Below are 16,561 nucleotides of genomic sequence, written 5' to 3'. Positions count from 1 at the left end.
CTTACTGAAGTCCATATACACAACATCCACTGCTTTACCCTCATCAATTTCCCAAAGGCAGTTGAAAGGCAGTACTTACTGCAAATGGTGGCTTGGGTGCAATGGCTTGAAGTTGAAAGGCATTACTTACTGCAAATGGTGGCATGAAGTTGAAAGCCACTACTTACTGCAAATGGTGGCTTGGGTGCTTTGGCTTGAAGTTGAAAGCACTACTTACTACTGCAAATGATGGCTTGGGTGTGGCTTGAAGTTGAAAGACACCACTTACTGCAAATGATGGCTTGGGTGTGGATTGAAGTTGAAATACACCACTTACTGCAAATGGTGGCATGAAGTTGAAAGGCACTACTTACTGCAAATGGAGGCTTGGGAGCTTTGGCTTGAAGTTGAAAGGCACTATTACTGCGAATGGTGGCTTGGTTGCTTTGGCTTGAAGTTGAAAGGCACTACTTACTGCAAATCGTGGCTTGGGAGCTTTGGCTTGATGTAGAAAAGGCACTACTTACTGCAAATGGTGGCTTGGGTGCTTTGGCTTGAAGTTGAAAGGCACTACTTACTGCAAATGGTGGCATGAGGTTGACAGGCACTACTTACTGTAAATGGTGGCTTGGGTGCATTGGCTTGAAGTTGAAAGGCACTATTTACTGCTAATGGTAGCATGAAGTTGAAAGGCACTATTACTGCAAATGATGGCTTGGTTGCTTTGGCTTGAAGTTGAAGGGCACTACTTACTGCAAATGGTGGCTTGGGAGCTTTGACTTGAAGTTGAAAGGCACTTACTGCTAATGGTGGCTTAGGTGTGGCTTGGGTGTGGTTTGAAGTTGAAAGGCACTACTTTCTGCAAATGGTGGCTTGGATGCAATGGCTTGAAGTTAAAAGGCATTACTTACTGCAAATGGTGGCTTGGGTGCTTTGGCTTGAAGTTAAAAGGCACTACTGTAAATGCACTTACTTCCTGTTTGCACTGTATATTGATTTTAGATAAAACGCTACCACTTACGGCTGTGATTTTTGGCCATCTTACTCAGTCCCCCTCCGCTGAGCAGGTGCAGAGAATTCTCCCATCAATGAAAAATAAAAGTGTTATTAGTTTTTTAAAAATGTTGAGAATCTCTCTCCTGTCAATCACTCCATGAAAGCCACACCTTTTCCAGTGGGGGGGGGGGGAGGGGTTATAAAACCTGGAAATGTGGGTGTGGCTCAGTCTCTGCAAGATGGAGGAGGGAGAGGTCATGACTCGCTGTCTTTAGTGGATTTGCACCCTACTTCAAATGGTATGAAACTGCACTTGAATTTGGTGGCCTTGCACCCTGCTAGAAGTGGTAAGAAACTGCATTTGAATTTGGTGGCCTTATACCCTGCTTGAAATAGAATTTCAAGGATTAGCCGTGAGTCAACTACCAGCCCACCAGCCGTGAGTGAGTGAGTTGCCAGCACAACAGGCTTGATTGACTGAGACGCCAGCCCAAGAATCCATTTGGCGCACAATTTGCATACTAGCCCTCTGGAAACCAGTCCCTTCAGCCCACAACACCCATACTAGCGCTCCAGAAAGCCCCCCTCCCCCCAACTGGCCGCCAATATTAGAATTGGTGGAGAGGTGGAATATTGCGTTGGATGACCAGCCCTCCTGTGTGATGCTGGGACCCAACGGGTCCCACTTACTCTAGTATTATATACTTTTGTCCGGTCTCCTTACAACCTCTGGTATTCCAGAGAAAACAATTGCAAATCTGTCCAATTTCTCCTTGTAGCTAATACCCCCTAATTAATGACTTTAATGATACAGCGCCACAGAGTCCACGCCGATCAGCGATCCCCGCACATTAACACTAGGGACAATTTACAATTTTTACTGAAGCCAATTAAGCTACAAACCTGTACGTCATTGAAATCTGGGAGGAAACCGGAGGACCTGGAGAAAACCCACGCAGTCATAGCGAGAACGTACAAACTCCTTACAGACAGTAACCGAGGTTCCCGACCCAAAATGTCACCTATTTTCTCCAGAGATGCTATCTGACCCGCTGAGTAACTCCAGCTTTTTGTGTCTATCTTTGGTTTCAACCATCATCTGCAGTTCCTTCTGACACATCTGATGTTTGATATTTTGCTGTTGTCTACACTGGGTAGATGTCCAAACTGATACATACATTTAACATTTTCTTCCTTTCAGTGTCAGAAAGTAAGAAAGATTAAACCTCTGCTACTTCAGCTTTGGAAAGCTCTGCCGACAATACTCTCTCCTCGACAAGAATATGTACAGCTGCTTCATATCTTACAACCACTCTCCGACAGAGGGATTCTCAGTCAGTTTCGGCCACCCGCAGACTAAAAGAGGAATCTGCTGTTGCTCGACTTTCAACCTGGTGTTTCTACGCACACTTGCCAAGCCACAGCCAACCAGTACACTCAACTGGACAACTCAGTGTGTTACTGATATCCTTCGACGGTCCAGTCACGCAACTGTACAGATGAGAGGCAGGGACACTTTTCTCCGCTACAGCGAGTGTTTCTCACTCTACATTCACCATCCTTCTAAGTCAAGCCAGTGCCGATCTCTCTAACGTGGGACTGGAACTTCGCAGGTGGAAAAAACAAATCAATTTCAAATTCATAATTCAGCTGAAAAACTAGCAACACTGAACCAAGAAAGACGTTGCACAATCATCTTGTAACGGTAGAGGGCATGTAACAATGTGGCGGTACCTTATAAACCTTACAATGCTACAGTACAGAGTAGAGTATCATTTTATAAATGCATTCCATGTTTTGTGACACCGCAAGCTAATGGTGTTACACAGGGCTTCATAGTGTGAATTATTGTTGTCAGGGCATGAATTTTGCAGGACCTCCAAGTTGCTTGCAGTACTAGGTACTGCTGCTTGGCTGATACAGTTTTATACGCATTCCACCAAAATGGTGCATGTAATGTTCAATGCTGCATGAAATAGATTAACAATATATATATATGAATAAATAGATTTTAATGATTGGTCACATATTGAAAATGGTTATATGTGAAATTTATTCTTACGAAATATAACGTTTGAAAAAGACTGACTTTGTTTAGCAAAGGGCTATGGACCCAGACAGGTAGATGGATTTATGATCTAGAAGAGCCCGGGTAGAGTTGCTGCCTTACAGAGCCAGAGACCTGGGTTCAATCCTGACTACAGGTGAAGCCTGGATGCAGTATGTATGTTTTCCCTGTGACCACGTGGGTTTCCTCCCACATCCCTAAGACATGTAGATTTGTAGGTTAATTGGCTGCTGTAAATTATCCCCGGTGTGTAGGATAGTGTCAGTGTGCAGGGATTGCTGGTTGGCATGGACGCAGTGGGCCAAAGGGCCTGCGTCCACGGTGTATCTCTAAACTAAACTAATGCTGCGGGTTTGGCTACCAAATGTATCAGTGATCACTCGTTGTAGTAATAGTGGAAATAATCAGCAGTTTAGAAGCCCAACCACAATCCCTAATCCTACCTACATGGTGCAACAGTTCCTTTATTACCACGTTAACCAAGGAACAGTGAAATTCTCAGCAACTGGACACTAGTTTCACCTCTTGCACTACTATGGGACTTTTTTTTGTTTTAATTATCTTTTTACATAATGTCTTGTTCTTTTTGCAGTCTTCTTTCTTTCAGAAATATTATGTATAATTTATGTTTATGTGTGTTTGTCTGAGTCTATGTGCCTGTGTTGCTGCTTCAAGCAAGATTTCCATTGTACCTGAACCTCACCGTACTTGTGCATATGACAATAGATTCGCCATGACTTGAATGTTCCCAAGAACAGCATAGCCAATAAAGCATTCATCAAGTTATTTGCACGTTAATATGAAATATGTTAGCGCGTGTCTCTGTGTGTAACGAACTAAGGAACACTGGAATACCCAGGCCATCTCTTCACAAGCTGCACAGAGAACCCACTGCTCTACCCAAAGTGGGACCTTGATTAGCATCTATTCAAGAATCCTAGTCCCGTCCTTCAGAACCAAGCTGATACGTCAGCCAGCACAAACACATTGACATCCGAAATAATGATACAAAAGCATGGAATAACTCATTCTAAAGAAGTCCCGACCTGAAACATCACTTGTTCTCCAGAGATGCTGCCTGACCTACTGAGTTACTCCAGCACTTTGTCCTTTTGTGTAAACCAGCATCCGTAGTTCCTTGTTTCTACATTGACAGCAAGGCCACCAGCACAATCAAGGACGAGTCTCACCTCCGTCACTCCCTCTTCTCCCCTTCAGGCAAGAGGTGCAGCCCATATCTCCAGATTCAGGAACAGTTTCTTCCCTACTAGAGAGCGGTCCTGACCTCCCATCTACCTCATTGGTGACCTTTGAACTATCTTTAATTGGACTTTATTGGACTTCAATGTTATATCTTGCACTAAATGTTGTACCCTTTATCTGTGCACTGTGGATGGCTTGATTGTATTCATGTTTAGTCTTTTCTTTGACTGGTATTGAAGAATTCACTCATCAGATATATAGGACAAATGTTCCACATCAACACTGGATAGCATGCAAACAAAACCTTTTCACTGTACCTCAGTACTCGTGACAATAATAAACTAAACATCCATGCGGCACCAACTCAAATCAGGTACACCTCAACCACAGGTTAGAATGGATAATTTAGCATGTGAAAATAAAGTAATGCATGAAATGCCATTAATGCCAGAAAAATTATTTTATTGCATTATTCATCGATGCAGTGAATGCATGGCAGCAATAATTTCTCAAGTAGTGCCTTCTTGTGTGTGTATTGGATTCCCAAATTATTGATCCTGGTTTATAATTTTTGTTCCAAGGTTGCGTTAACGATGGGTCCCAAAATCGCCACAGCTTCAATCTCAACGCGACCCCCCTGCAGGGAAGATAAAGCCAAGTCACACATATGCACCTCTGCAAGATCACTGCTCAGCCTCCTGCTCTCCAAGGAATAAAGTCTTAGACTGCTCAACCTCTTCCTATGGTTCAGGCCCTCGAGTCCTGGCAACATCCTTGTGACCCAAGATGGCACCCAAGTCAGGCGACTCTCTGCATGCTGGTCCAAGAAGCGGATCTGCAATCATTCATTACAATCGCTCCACTCTTTTAAACCTCTACTCCTACAGCAACATTTTTTATGTAGAAAAGAACTGCAGATTCTGGTTTATACCAAAGATAGACACTCAGCGGGTCAACCCTGTGGTATAAATATTGATTTATCTAATTTCTAGTAACACTTGCATCCCCTCTCTCTCCCACAGTAGTCATCCTACTACTTTTACTGTCATCCTGCTTAGTTTCACTGTTTGTATCACTTGTTATCACCTCCGCAGCCAACAATGGACCATTATGGGCTCTAACTTTCCTTGATCATCAGTACTGACTTTGATTTGTCCTTTTGCATACCCTTCATTCATTTCTTTCTCTGTACCATTTCATATCTCTCCTTTCCTCTCCCCCGACTCTCAATCTGAAGAAATACAATCACGTCAGAAGAAGATTCTCGACCCGAAACATCACCTATACCTTTTCTCCAGATATGCTGCCTGACCCGTTGAGTTACTTTGGGTCTATCAGCAGCATTTCTTACTCTCACTATGCCACCTGTACACTGGACGGCTACACTGCAATCATGAATGAATGAATTATACTTTATTGTCACATGTACCTGGGTGCAGTGAAATGCTTTGCTTTGCATACAACCTAGGCAGTACACAAAGTCGCAACGCGTTGGCGCCGGCAAAGTTACAAAAGCACCGAAAAGTCTTATCCATTGCCTGCCACCGCACGTGGGGGCAGCCCCCCACCCCCAAGACCCCCTTCATTCTCGGTGGCCCTCCGCCGGATCCCCCTTCGTTCTCCATGTATAGTCTTTCCGCTGACTGGATAGCACGCAACAAAAAAGCTTTTCTCTGTATCTTAGTACACATGACCATAAACTAAACCAAAGTAAACTAAACTAAAAAACTTCTCTGCACTTTTTCCAGCTTAATGGCATCTTTCCTATAGCAGCCTGACCAAAACTGAGCACAACACAAAAGATTCTTGAATTATTAACAGAAAACCCAGCACAGACCCTGCAGCATATGATGGGTCACAGGTCTTCAATCTGAAACACAACCCTCCGCTATCTCCCTCTAACTCCATGGCAATTTCATATACAATTGGCTTACCCACTTGTAGTAAGGTTGGGAAGGCTGGTAAAGACATGGGCGGCAGGACACAGCTTGGTGGGTGATAGGTAGATGGCGGGGGGGGGGGGTTGTATGATTGGCAGATGGGCAACCGGGAAGAGGGTGGTTAGGGTAGGAAGGTATGAAGGAACTAAGATGTTGCGGAGGGAGTAGTCTCTGCAGGAAGTGAGGAGTGGAGATGTCACTGCGGGAAGGGGTGGGCAAAGCAGAAAGTGTCCTCCCCAGATACCTTCCTCTGCAACCGCAGGATATGTAATACCTGACCCTACACCTCCTCGCTTGCCTCCATCCAGCACTGTGTTTTGCAAGTGAACATTGGTGCTGAGGGAGTTCAAATTTGTACAATAGTAATATGCCAAGGGTGGAATTAGAGAAAAATAGTAAAACGTATGATTGTAACATTTCGTACACACCAACAGACGCACGCCCTCAGACACATGGCCCCAGATAGAGATAGACATCAACACAGAGACAGATACCCACACAGACAGAGACAGATGCCCACACAGAGACCGACACCCACACACAGACAGACATCCACAGACAGATGCCCACACAGAGACAGACACCCACACAGACAGACAGACATCCACACAGACAGAGACAGACACCCACACAGAACAGAGACAGACAGACACCTACACAGACAGAGACAGACACCCACACACAGACAGACACCCACACACAGACAGCCACATCAACTCACCCGTGGCAACGCAGCAACCTGATAGGCTGCTCTGGCCGGGAAGTTGCTTTTAAAATCTGAGAAGAAACAAATTTAATCAGATGGAGATTACAGAAAACAAAAATTGTGATAATCCTCCCAAATCTAGTGCCATTCCCAGGACTCCAACAAATCAACATCTGGTGGAGCAACAACCCAACTATTGTGTCTCTTAGTATCCTCTTGAATCATCCATAGTATCCAACTCAACCACTGCTTGATCTTCTCTGAATAAGTAAATTGCTCTCTAGTTCCATGTCCATTCGTTAATATCCATAGCTCCAAGTTCTGTCCTCCATGCTGTGTCTCGAATCTAAACTAAATCTCTAATTACATTTGGCATTTACAAGGAAGATCCACAAATACTTCTCCTCAGATCTCCTGCAAAATTGAATTTCTAAATATTACACTTCATTGTGAATGCTTATTTAATTTGGAGTAATTTACCAGCTCCATTCCCCACTCCCGCATGATCCAGTAAATCATGTAAAGGGCCTGTCCCACTTGTGCGACCTAATCCGCGAGTTCTGGCGAGTTTGCCTTCGGCTCATACTCGCAGCATGGTCGACACGAGGTCGTAGGAGGTCTTCGTAACTCTCCTTCATGCTCGAGAGTGGTCTCCGTGTACTGGAGGCCTCAGCTAGGTTGCGGCGTTTTTTTCAATATGTTAAAAAATGCCCGCGAGTAAAAAAAGGTCGCCATGGAAAAAAATCGACACTTTTTTTACTCGTAGGTTGTAGTAGGTCGTATTAGGTCGGCATGTTAGTCGTAAGTAATCGGGGGTAGTCAAAGGTAGTCGTAGATAATCTTCATCATAGTCGACGGGAGGTCGAAGGAGGTCATCTTCTCTCTCCACTATTCGGTGTCCAATTTTCCCGAAGTTAGTCGTAGCTAGTCGAAGCTAGCCTTCAACATAGTCGAAGGAGGTCGAAGGAGGTCTTCTACATAGTGGAAGGAGGTCTTCAACATGACATTTTTTCAAACTCTTCTAAACTCGCCAATTAGGTCGCCCAAGTGGGACAGCCCCTTAATATTTCTACTTACAAAAAAAACAAAGTACTGAAGTAACTCTGGGTCAGGTAGTATCCCTGGAGAACATGGATAGATGGCGATTTGCACCAAGACACATCTTCAAGCTGTTTTTTCAGAGATTGTGCCTGATCTGTTAAGTTATTCCAGCACTATGTCTTTTTTTTAAAACTGCAGTTCATTGTTTCTACTTCTCTAACATCTTTACTTACATTGCTTGTAAACTTCATTAACACAGTTGAAGTCATTGATGTCTGCCAGCAGAACAGTTGTTTTTATAACTAGGAGATAAATCAAGGAAACTCTCATTAACGGTACAAAACGACTGGCAATGAAAGGGTTAGCATATGAACAATTTATAAATCAACAAGATGCATTTTGTTTTTAAATGTCTATTATAACAAAGTTCTCTGGAAGTAGTCCATGCAACTCGATACATCAATTCATCCTTATAATTAAAATGTTGTCAGGAAGGACTAGTGTAGACGGGGCATCTTGGTCAGCATGGGCAAGTTGGGCTAAAGGGCCTGTTTCCATGCTGTATGACCAAATTAAAGATAGTCAAGGCCAACCATTAAGTCACGTTCTCGGCTTGTACACGCTAGAATTTAGAAGATTGAGGGGGGATATTATAGAAACTTACAAAATTCTTAAGGGGTTGGACAGGCTAGATGCAGGAAGATTATTCCCGATGTTGGGGAAGTCCAGAACAAGGGGTCACAGTTTAAGGATAAGAGGGAAGTCATTTAGGACCGAGATGAGAAAATCATTTTTCACACAGAGAGTGGTGAATCTGTGGAATTCCCTGCCAGAGAAGGTAGTTGAGGCCAGTTCATTGGCTGGATTTAAGAGGGAGGTAGATGTGGCCCTTGTGGCTAAAGAGATCAGGGGGTATGGAGAGAAGGCAGGTATGGGATATTGATTTGTATGATCAGCCATGATCATATTGAATGGCGGTGCAGGCTCGAAGGGCCGAATGGCCTACTCCTGCTCCTATTTTCTATGTTTCTATGTTCTCTCCAAAGACTCGCACTATTCCCAGAGTTCTCCATTTCTTAGTTCCGATCGTTATCATCCACAGTATTTTGGCTTTATTTTAAACTCGCAAATTCTGTCCTACGTACATATTGACAATACTCAACAAAACAATTACACTTTTATATTTCCCATCTTGTTTGCCTTCATTTATGATTAAAAGCTCAGCTGTCTTTGGCTATAGCTACAAGACCACAGCCACCAGACTCAGGAACAGCTCCATCAGGCTTCTGAACGTCCTTCCATAGGCTTATGGTACTGTCACCCCAACCTCATCGTGGACATTGGGCTTTCCTGTGGAACAGATGCACTAGAATGTTGCTATATTCAGCACTCTGCATCTTTCCTTTGACCTACCAATTGTACATATGTTTAACATGTTCTCCAGAGATGCTGCCTTTCTCACTGAACCACTCCAGAACTATTTTGTAAACCTGCATCTGCAGTTCATTGTGTCTCTATAGTATTATCCGATCTGGTTGGATAGTATATAAACAAAGCTTTTCACTGTTTCGGTAGACGTGAATAATAAACCTAAACCTACAGATAAACTCAATAGACACAAAATGCTAGAGTAGCTCAGCTGGTCAGGCAGCATCTCTAGAGAAAAGGAATAGGTGACGTTTCGAGTCAAGACTCTTCTTGAGACGTGATTGTATTTATGAATAACATTATCTGAAAAATAGACAAAGTGCTGGAGTAACTCAGTGCTGGAGGTCTGAAGAAGGGTCTCGATACGAAATACCCCCTATTCCTTTGACCTGATGAGTTATTCCAGCACATTGTGTCTATCCTCAGTGTAAACCAGCATCTGCAGTTCCTTCCCACACAAATAACCTCAATGGTACATTTACACCTCATACCATGGTTATAGTCACAGTTTGCAGCCTTCAGGATTTCTCCCATGTTGATGAGAGCCTGTCAAAAACAAAATCCATCAATTAGTTTGTGCATTCCTAATAACAAGGTGCAACCCAGTCCCTTCACACCCCACCGCTCTGCTTCCATCTATCCTCCTTCCACTTTGAAAACTAGAATGCAACCAAAATGTGTAACCCCAATACAGTGGATGCATGAATATACAATTCTGCTCCTCTGTTATGGACAAACCAGGCATTGCAGGCCAACAAGCATTACATTAGTGGTAGGGAAATTATTGAAGATTGTTATGAGTAGGATCTACTCCCTCTTCTCCCCTCTTCCATCAGGCAGGAGTAACAGAAGTATGAAAATGCACACCAGATTCAGGGACTGTTTCTTCCCAGCTGTTACTCGGCAACTGAACCATCCTATCACCAACCTTAGAGAGCAAACCTAACTACCTCAATGGAGACCCTCAAACTATCCTTAATCTGACTTTACTGGACTTTATTTTGCACTAAAAGTCATTCCCTTCATCCTGCATCTGTACACTGTAGACGGCATGATTGTAATCATGTATAGTCTTTCCTCCGACTGGATAGCACACAACAAAAAAGCTTTTCACTGCACCTTGGTACATGTGACAATAAACTAATCTAAACTAATCGAATCTGGTGAAAGCCTAGACATTAGGGAACGTCAGTGGGGGAGAGGTCATGCCTTACAAAATTGATTGATCTTTCTTTTGAGGCTGTAAAGCATGGACCAGTTAAGCTTTTGACAAAAGGACACAAAGTGCTGGAGTAAGCAGGTCAGGCAGCATCTCTAGAGAACATGGATAGGTGCTGTTTCAGGTCGAGACCCTTCTTCAGACTGAGCTACTCTAGAGAACATGTGAAAAGTCACCTATCCATGTTTTCCAGAGATGCTGCCCGACCCGCTGAGTTACTCCATCACTTTGTGTCCTTTTGTGTATTAACCAATATTTGGAGTTCTTTGCCAATTTCTGGTTGTACATTTTCTATCTTTTCTATGTATTTTCCGCAAGTCATCGATATGTAATGCTTAGTTGCTCTACACCCACACATAAAATACAAATACAATAGAAAATAGAACAGTACAGGAAGAGGCATTTCTGTCCACAATGTCCATGCTAAACGTGATGCCCAGATAAACCCATCTCATCTGCCTGCAAGTAATCCAGAGTCACTTCAGCTTGAAGACGATAAATCACCACGTTGAGAGATTCACTTCAGCTTCATAGAGGATCTTCACACAAGATACATGAGGGTTATCACGCACTGGCACCAATAAATCAGGCCACCTAAGGGTGGCATGGTGACACAGCAGTAGAGTTGTTGCCTTACAGTGCCAGAGACCCGGGCTCAATCCTGACTGCGGGTGCTTGTATGTACAGAATTTGTACGTTCTCTCCGTGACCGGCAAGGGTTTTCCCCGGGTGTTCTGGTTTCCTCCCACACTCAAGAGGCGAGGAGGTTAATCGGCTTAATATAATTGTAAATTGTCCCTAGTGTGTGTTAGTGTGCAGGGATCGCTGGTCAAGCATGGACTGGGTAGGCCGAAGGGCCCATTTCCACCCTGTATCTCTAAACTAAACACTAAATCACAAGGCAAGGATGCCTCCAATTATTGTTCCACCAAATGGGAAAGATCAAGATCATGCCAATGGACATTAGGCCAGTCAATTGTAACAAACAAATAGATAGAGGGAATAAAGAGTATTTTGCCCAGGGTGGGGGAATAAAGAACAATGGAGATTAGATCAGTTAACTACTATTACACAAGGATACCATTGAGGACAGCATAGTGGCACAACTGGTAGAGTTGCTGCCTCACAGCATCAGAGACCCGGGACAGATGGCGACCTCAGGTGCTATCTGTGTAGAGTTTGTACGTTCTCCCTGTGACCATGTGGGTTTCCTCTGGGTGCTCCGGTTTTCTTGCCCAAAGACGTGCGGTTTTGTACGCTGATTGGTCTCTGTAAATCATCCTTGGTGTGTCGGGAATGAATGAGAAAGTGGGATAACACAGAATTAGTGTTCAAGGGGATCGATGGTCGGTGTGGACTCAGTGGGTCGAAGGGCCTATTTCCATGCTGTATCTCTAAATTAAACTGTCTAAATGAACTGGAATTCAATGACTGGGAGAACAGGATGAAAAGATGAGGGTCATAGAGAAACGCACAATGTAACTTACTAAGATAAAGATATGGGTAGAGTCAAGAGGTAAAGCACAATTAATTTCTGAAAGAGAATTGGGAAGTGAGAATTCTTAACATTTGTAGAGTCAATGCACTTGTTCAAGATGGTAGTAGGTGTTACCTGCTTGGCTTCCTGTGATGTTCCTCCAGTTACAAGCTGCCCAGTTGCAGGATCTAGCCCCAATTGCCCAGAAATGTACATAGTTCGATCCACCACCACAGCTTGGCTACAGAATACAATCACATAGCATACACTTATCACAGTCCAATAGGACACCATCCAACATTCGAGGCTCGCAGCTTTGCAATTTCTCTTTCAATAAGATAAAGTTTATGTCTTATTATCTGCCTGGATTAGAGGGTTTCAGCTATAGAGAGAGGTTGGATAGGCTAGGATTGTTTTCTCTGGAACGACAGAGGTTGAGGGGAGACCTGATAGAAGTATATAAAATTATGAGAGGGATAGACAGTCCAAACCTTTTCACCAGGTTGGAGATGTCCAACACTAGAGGGTGTCGCTATTCGATATGGATAAGAGGGGGAACGTTTAATTGGGTTGTGCAGGGTAAGTTCTTTGTTATTACACAGAGTGGTGAGGGCCTGGAACACACTACCAAGGTGGTAGTGGAGACAAAAATGATAGTGGCATTTAAGAAGCTTTTGGATAGGCACATGGAAGTGCAGGGAATAGAGGGATATGGATCATGTATCTTGTATGTACAGGCAGATGAAATCAGTTTAACTTGGTATCATGTACGACACAAGCACTGTGGGCCGAAGAGCCCGTTCCAGTGCTGTACTGTTTTATAGGAACAAAATGCTGGAGTTAGCGGGTCAGGCAGCATCTCTGGTACAAGGAATAGGTGACGTTATGGGTTGAGACCCTTCTTCAGACTGGACTTCTATGTTGCACGAAGCATTCTATTCATTTTCTCCAGAGATGCTGCCTGACCCGCTGAGTTACTCCAGCAATTTTGTGTCTATCTTCATTGTAAGCCAGCATCAGCAGTTCCTTCCTACAATGTATGTTCTATGTTCTCTCTAATCCCTTAATAATAAAGTCGATTTCAATTAGGTCATCCCTCGGCCCTCTACTCCACAGAAAACAAACCCAGCCTATCCAGTCCCTCCTTATGACCACATGCTCCAATCCCTAACAGTGAAGGAAGTGAATGCACAACAAAACACAGTGAGGAGTAATTCAGCGGGTCAGGCAGCACTTCTGGAGAAACGCTGTCTCTCTGGGATGTGAACACGTTTGCTACATTTTTACTTCACATTTGATGGCAAAGGCAAGGACAAGCAGAGATCCGCTGCACTCTCTCCAGAGCATTTCATGCTTCCACTATGGAATGTTTGGCCAGACCATACTGAGGATTTGCGAGTCTGGTAGATTGAAGAGCTTCACTGTTCATTATCGTACATACACGCAGCAGGGATTCCCCGTAACAGGTATGTACTGCATCAAGTACTGCCCGAGAAGAAATTTCCGCTCTGAAACCTAAAACCAAACCCAAACATAAACTAAATCTCAGTGGATGTGGCAGCTACCTTGGAGAACGACATGAAGGGTTCAGAACGGAAACATCACCTATCCATGTTCTCCAGAGGTGCTGCCTGACCTGCTGAGTTACTCCCCACTTTGTGTTTTTTGCTCATTCACTTAATTGTCCACAAACATTAGGCCAAAATGACAATTTTCATAAAACAACACTGAAAATCTCAGGAGGACTTGCATTGATGTCAACCCATTCATAATCTCAGTAGAGGGGAGAGAGAAAATCAGAATAGTTTATCTTCACTCTTTAGTTATTCATTAAGTATAGATGCCATCTGAAATCTGTACTCCTGGACTTTGTTAATAATCTGTCAGTCTCTCTGATACATGAGCAGGTTTGTTACACTTTTACTGAATATTTAATGGAAAATCAAGGACATGCTAAGTAATATTTCACTTCGGCAGCCTCACAGCACCAGAAACCCGGGTTCCATCCTGACCAAGTTTGCATGTTCTCCCTGTGAGCATGCGGGTTTTTCCGGGTGCTCCGGTTTCCTCCCACCTTTTTTATTTGTAGGTTAATTGCCCTCTGTAAATTGTCCCTAGTGTGTGTAGGGATTGGATGAGAAAGTGGAATGATGTAGAAGTAGGGTGAATGGGTGATCGATGGTCAGCAGTGACTTGGTGGGGTGTAGGGCCTGTTTCCACCCCTCCCCCATCACAATCAGGCATGAAAAAGGGTCCAGACTTAAAACATTGCCTATCCAAGTTCCCCAGAGATGCTGCCTGACCCGTTGAGTTACTTCAGCACACCGATTTATTCGAAGGCCTTGATTTATTTTGGTCTCCAGTTTATTCCCCATAATTCCACCTCTACTTTCAGTCTGAAGAAGAGTTCTAACCCAAAATGTCACCTAATCTTTCTCTCCAGAGATGCTGGAGAGCTGGCATAGGTGACGTTTCGGGTCAAGACACTTGTTCAGACTGAGTCAGGGGAGGGGGAAACGAGAGGTATGAAAAGGTACAGAACAAATCAGTGAGCATTGATGACCAAGGAAAGGTGGAGCCCACAATTATCCATTGTTGGGGCTCCAATTTCATGGGCTACTGAGCCCAGCAGGGAGAAAGCAGAGCAGCAGACAAAATTACCAAGCTTTAACAGATCGTAAAATCTGCTTCCTCCCCTTTAAAAAGCAAATAAACCAATATAGCAACATAACCCCCCAGCAGGTTAGGGAAACGCATATCTTTAATACCTGTAAATTCCAAGTCTAACCGGGGCTTTAGGAGAATAAATGAGAGCTCGAGTCACAGCCATGGTTGAAATCGCTTCTGCTTACAATTCCTGCGGACAAGTTAATAGTGAAGCAACAAAATGATCTTTGGAGCTCACGTGTTGCAAGAACAATGACGCTGGGCACCAACGTTCAACAAACATGGGCGGCACAGCTATAGTGTTGCTGCCTTACACCACAGACCTGGGTTCAATCCTGACTATGGGTGCTGTCTGTACGGATTTTGTACGTTCTCCCCGTGACCATGTGGGGTTTCTCTGGGTGCTCCGGATTCCTCCCACATCCCAAAGACATGCATATTTGTAGGTTAATTGGCTTCTGTAAATTGTTCCTTATGTGTAGGATAGAACTAGTGTACGGGATAATCGACGTTCAGCATGGACATGCTGCATCTCAAAACTAAAATGTACCAGGGCACTTCCATCAGCTGCAAGATTATTTTACAGAAAATTGAAGTGACTTTACATCTTATTTAACGAATCTTGACAATTTCTCTCTTCTTGTATCATGCAGAACAACTGCTGGGTAAGTGGGCTGCAAAATGTACCTTACTGTGAAGTGTTGCAAACCAGGCCAGGACTTTCACAGTGAACAGTAAGGTCCTGGGGAGTGTTGTAGAGCAGTGGGTCCTAGGATCTCTCCCTTCCAACCCTATTCTCTTACCTTCTCCCCATAACCTCTGACACCTAAGGGAGCCATGCTTGAATGGCGGAGTAGACTTGATAGGCCAAATGGCCTAATTCTGTTCCTATCACTTATGATCTCAGTACACATGACAATAAACTAAGCTAAACCATTTGCCTTCATTTTACCCATATCCCCCTAAACGTTTCATATCCATAAACCTGTCCAAATGTCTCTTAAAATCCAAAATAAAGACAGAAAAGATTGGAACTGTTCAGTAGGCTAAATAAAATCTGTGAAGAGTGAGAGAGAGAGAGAGAGAGAGAGAGATTTACTATTTTCTAACTTCTCCAGGCAGTGTTGATTTGGGAAGGCAATATTGGTTTGATATTGGCTTTTGATGCAACCAACAACTTGTATTTGCACCATGCCTTTTACAGTGTGGCGACATCCTAATGTGTTCTGATGGTTAAATTAGTGTTAAAGTATAGTTCTCTGTTACAATGTAGGAGTGTTGGTTAAAAGGGATGCTGCCTGACCCACTGAGTTACTCAAACAAGAGTGTTTTATTGTCATATGTCCCAGATAGGACAATGAAATGCTTACTTGCTGCAGCAAAACAGAATATGTAAACATAGTACATAATGTAAACATAGTACATTTGTGTCAATGGATTACGAAAGTTTTAAGTTCGTGCATCTGCCTCGTCTCACTCCGCAAAGCAGTGTAAGTTGGCTTTACCTGTAAGGGCCGATAGCTCCTGGTGCTTTGGCGGTGCTGATGATCCGCCTGATGAGCGCTGACATTGTCTCCGGGAAAAGGTCCACAACCAAAGATGTTGCTCTCGTGTCCTATCTTTGTCCACAACTGCGGGCAGGGCAGAGTCCGCAAAGAGGGACAGTGCGCATGCGCCAACTTCCCGGAATCATGCCGTGGTGCACGGCGGGAACTGTAGTCCATTAATCACTTCCCATCGTTGCAACTCTTCGGCGGTCGCGGTGCATCAAGGCAGTTGCAACTCGTCGGCGGTCGCGGTGCATCAAGGCAGTTGCAGTCTCTTCATTCTTCACCAT

General features: G+C 43.8%; 1 protein-coding gene across 3 annotated transcripts; it reads right to left on the bottom strand.

Moving 5' to 3' along the window:
* Window positions 1–4,687: 4,687 nt before the first annotated feature.
* Window positions 4,688–16,463, bottom strand: rida (reactive intermediate imine deaminase A homolog). Of its 3 annotated transcripts, XM_033019471.1 has the most exons (7): window positions 16,230–16,381; window positions 14,826–14,914; window positions 12,193–12,298; window positions 9,853–9,907; window positions 8,167–8,235; window positions 6,908–6,963; window positions 4,688–4,883 (listed from the first exon to the last, which is right to left on the bottom strand). In XM_033019471.1, the coding sequence occupies exons 2-7, from the start codon at window positions 14,885–14,887 to the stop codon at window positions 4,809–4,811; spliced, it is 423 nt and encodes a 140-aa protein (XP_032875362.1). In that variant the 5' UTR covers window positions 14,888–14,914; window positions 16,230–16,381; the 3' UTR covers window positions 4,688–4,808. The 3 variants fall into 3 exon arrangements, with proteins under 3 accessions (XP_032875362.1, XP_032875361.1, XP_032875359.1); XM_033019470.1 differs by lacking the exon at window positions 14,826–14,914 and having other exon boundaries at window positions 16,230–16,402; XM_033019468.1 differs by lacking the exons at window positions 12,193–12,298; window positions 14,826–14,914 and having other exon boundaries at window positions 16,230–16,463.
* Window positions 16,464–16,561: the final 98 nt, after the last annotated feature.

Source organism: Amblyraja radiata, chromosome 4 (genome assembly GCF_010909765.2).
Source record: "Amblyraja radiata isolate CabotCenter1 chromosome 4, sAmbRad1.1.pri, whole genome shotgun sequence".
In the NCBI taxonomy this organism is placed as follows: Eukaryota; Metazoa; Chordata; class Chondrichthyes; order Rajiformes; family Rajidae; genus Amblyraja; species Amblyraja radiata.
The sequence above is the reverse complement of the archived record's forward strand: the minus strand, read 5'-3'. Positions and strand labels throughout refer to the sequence as shown.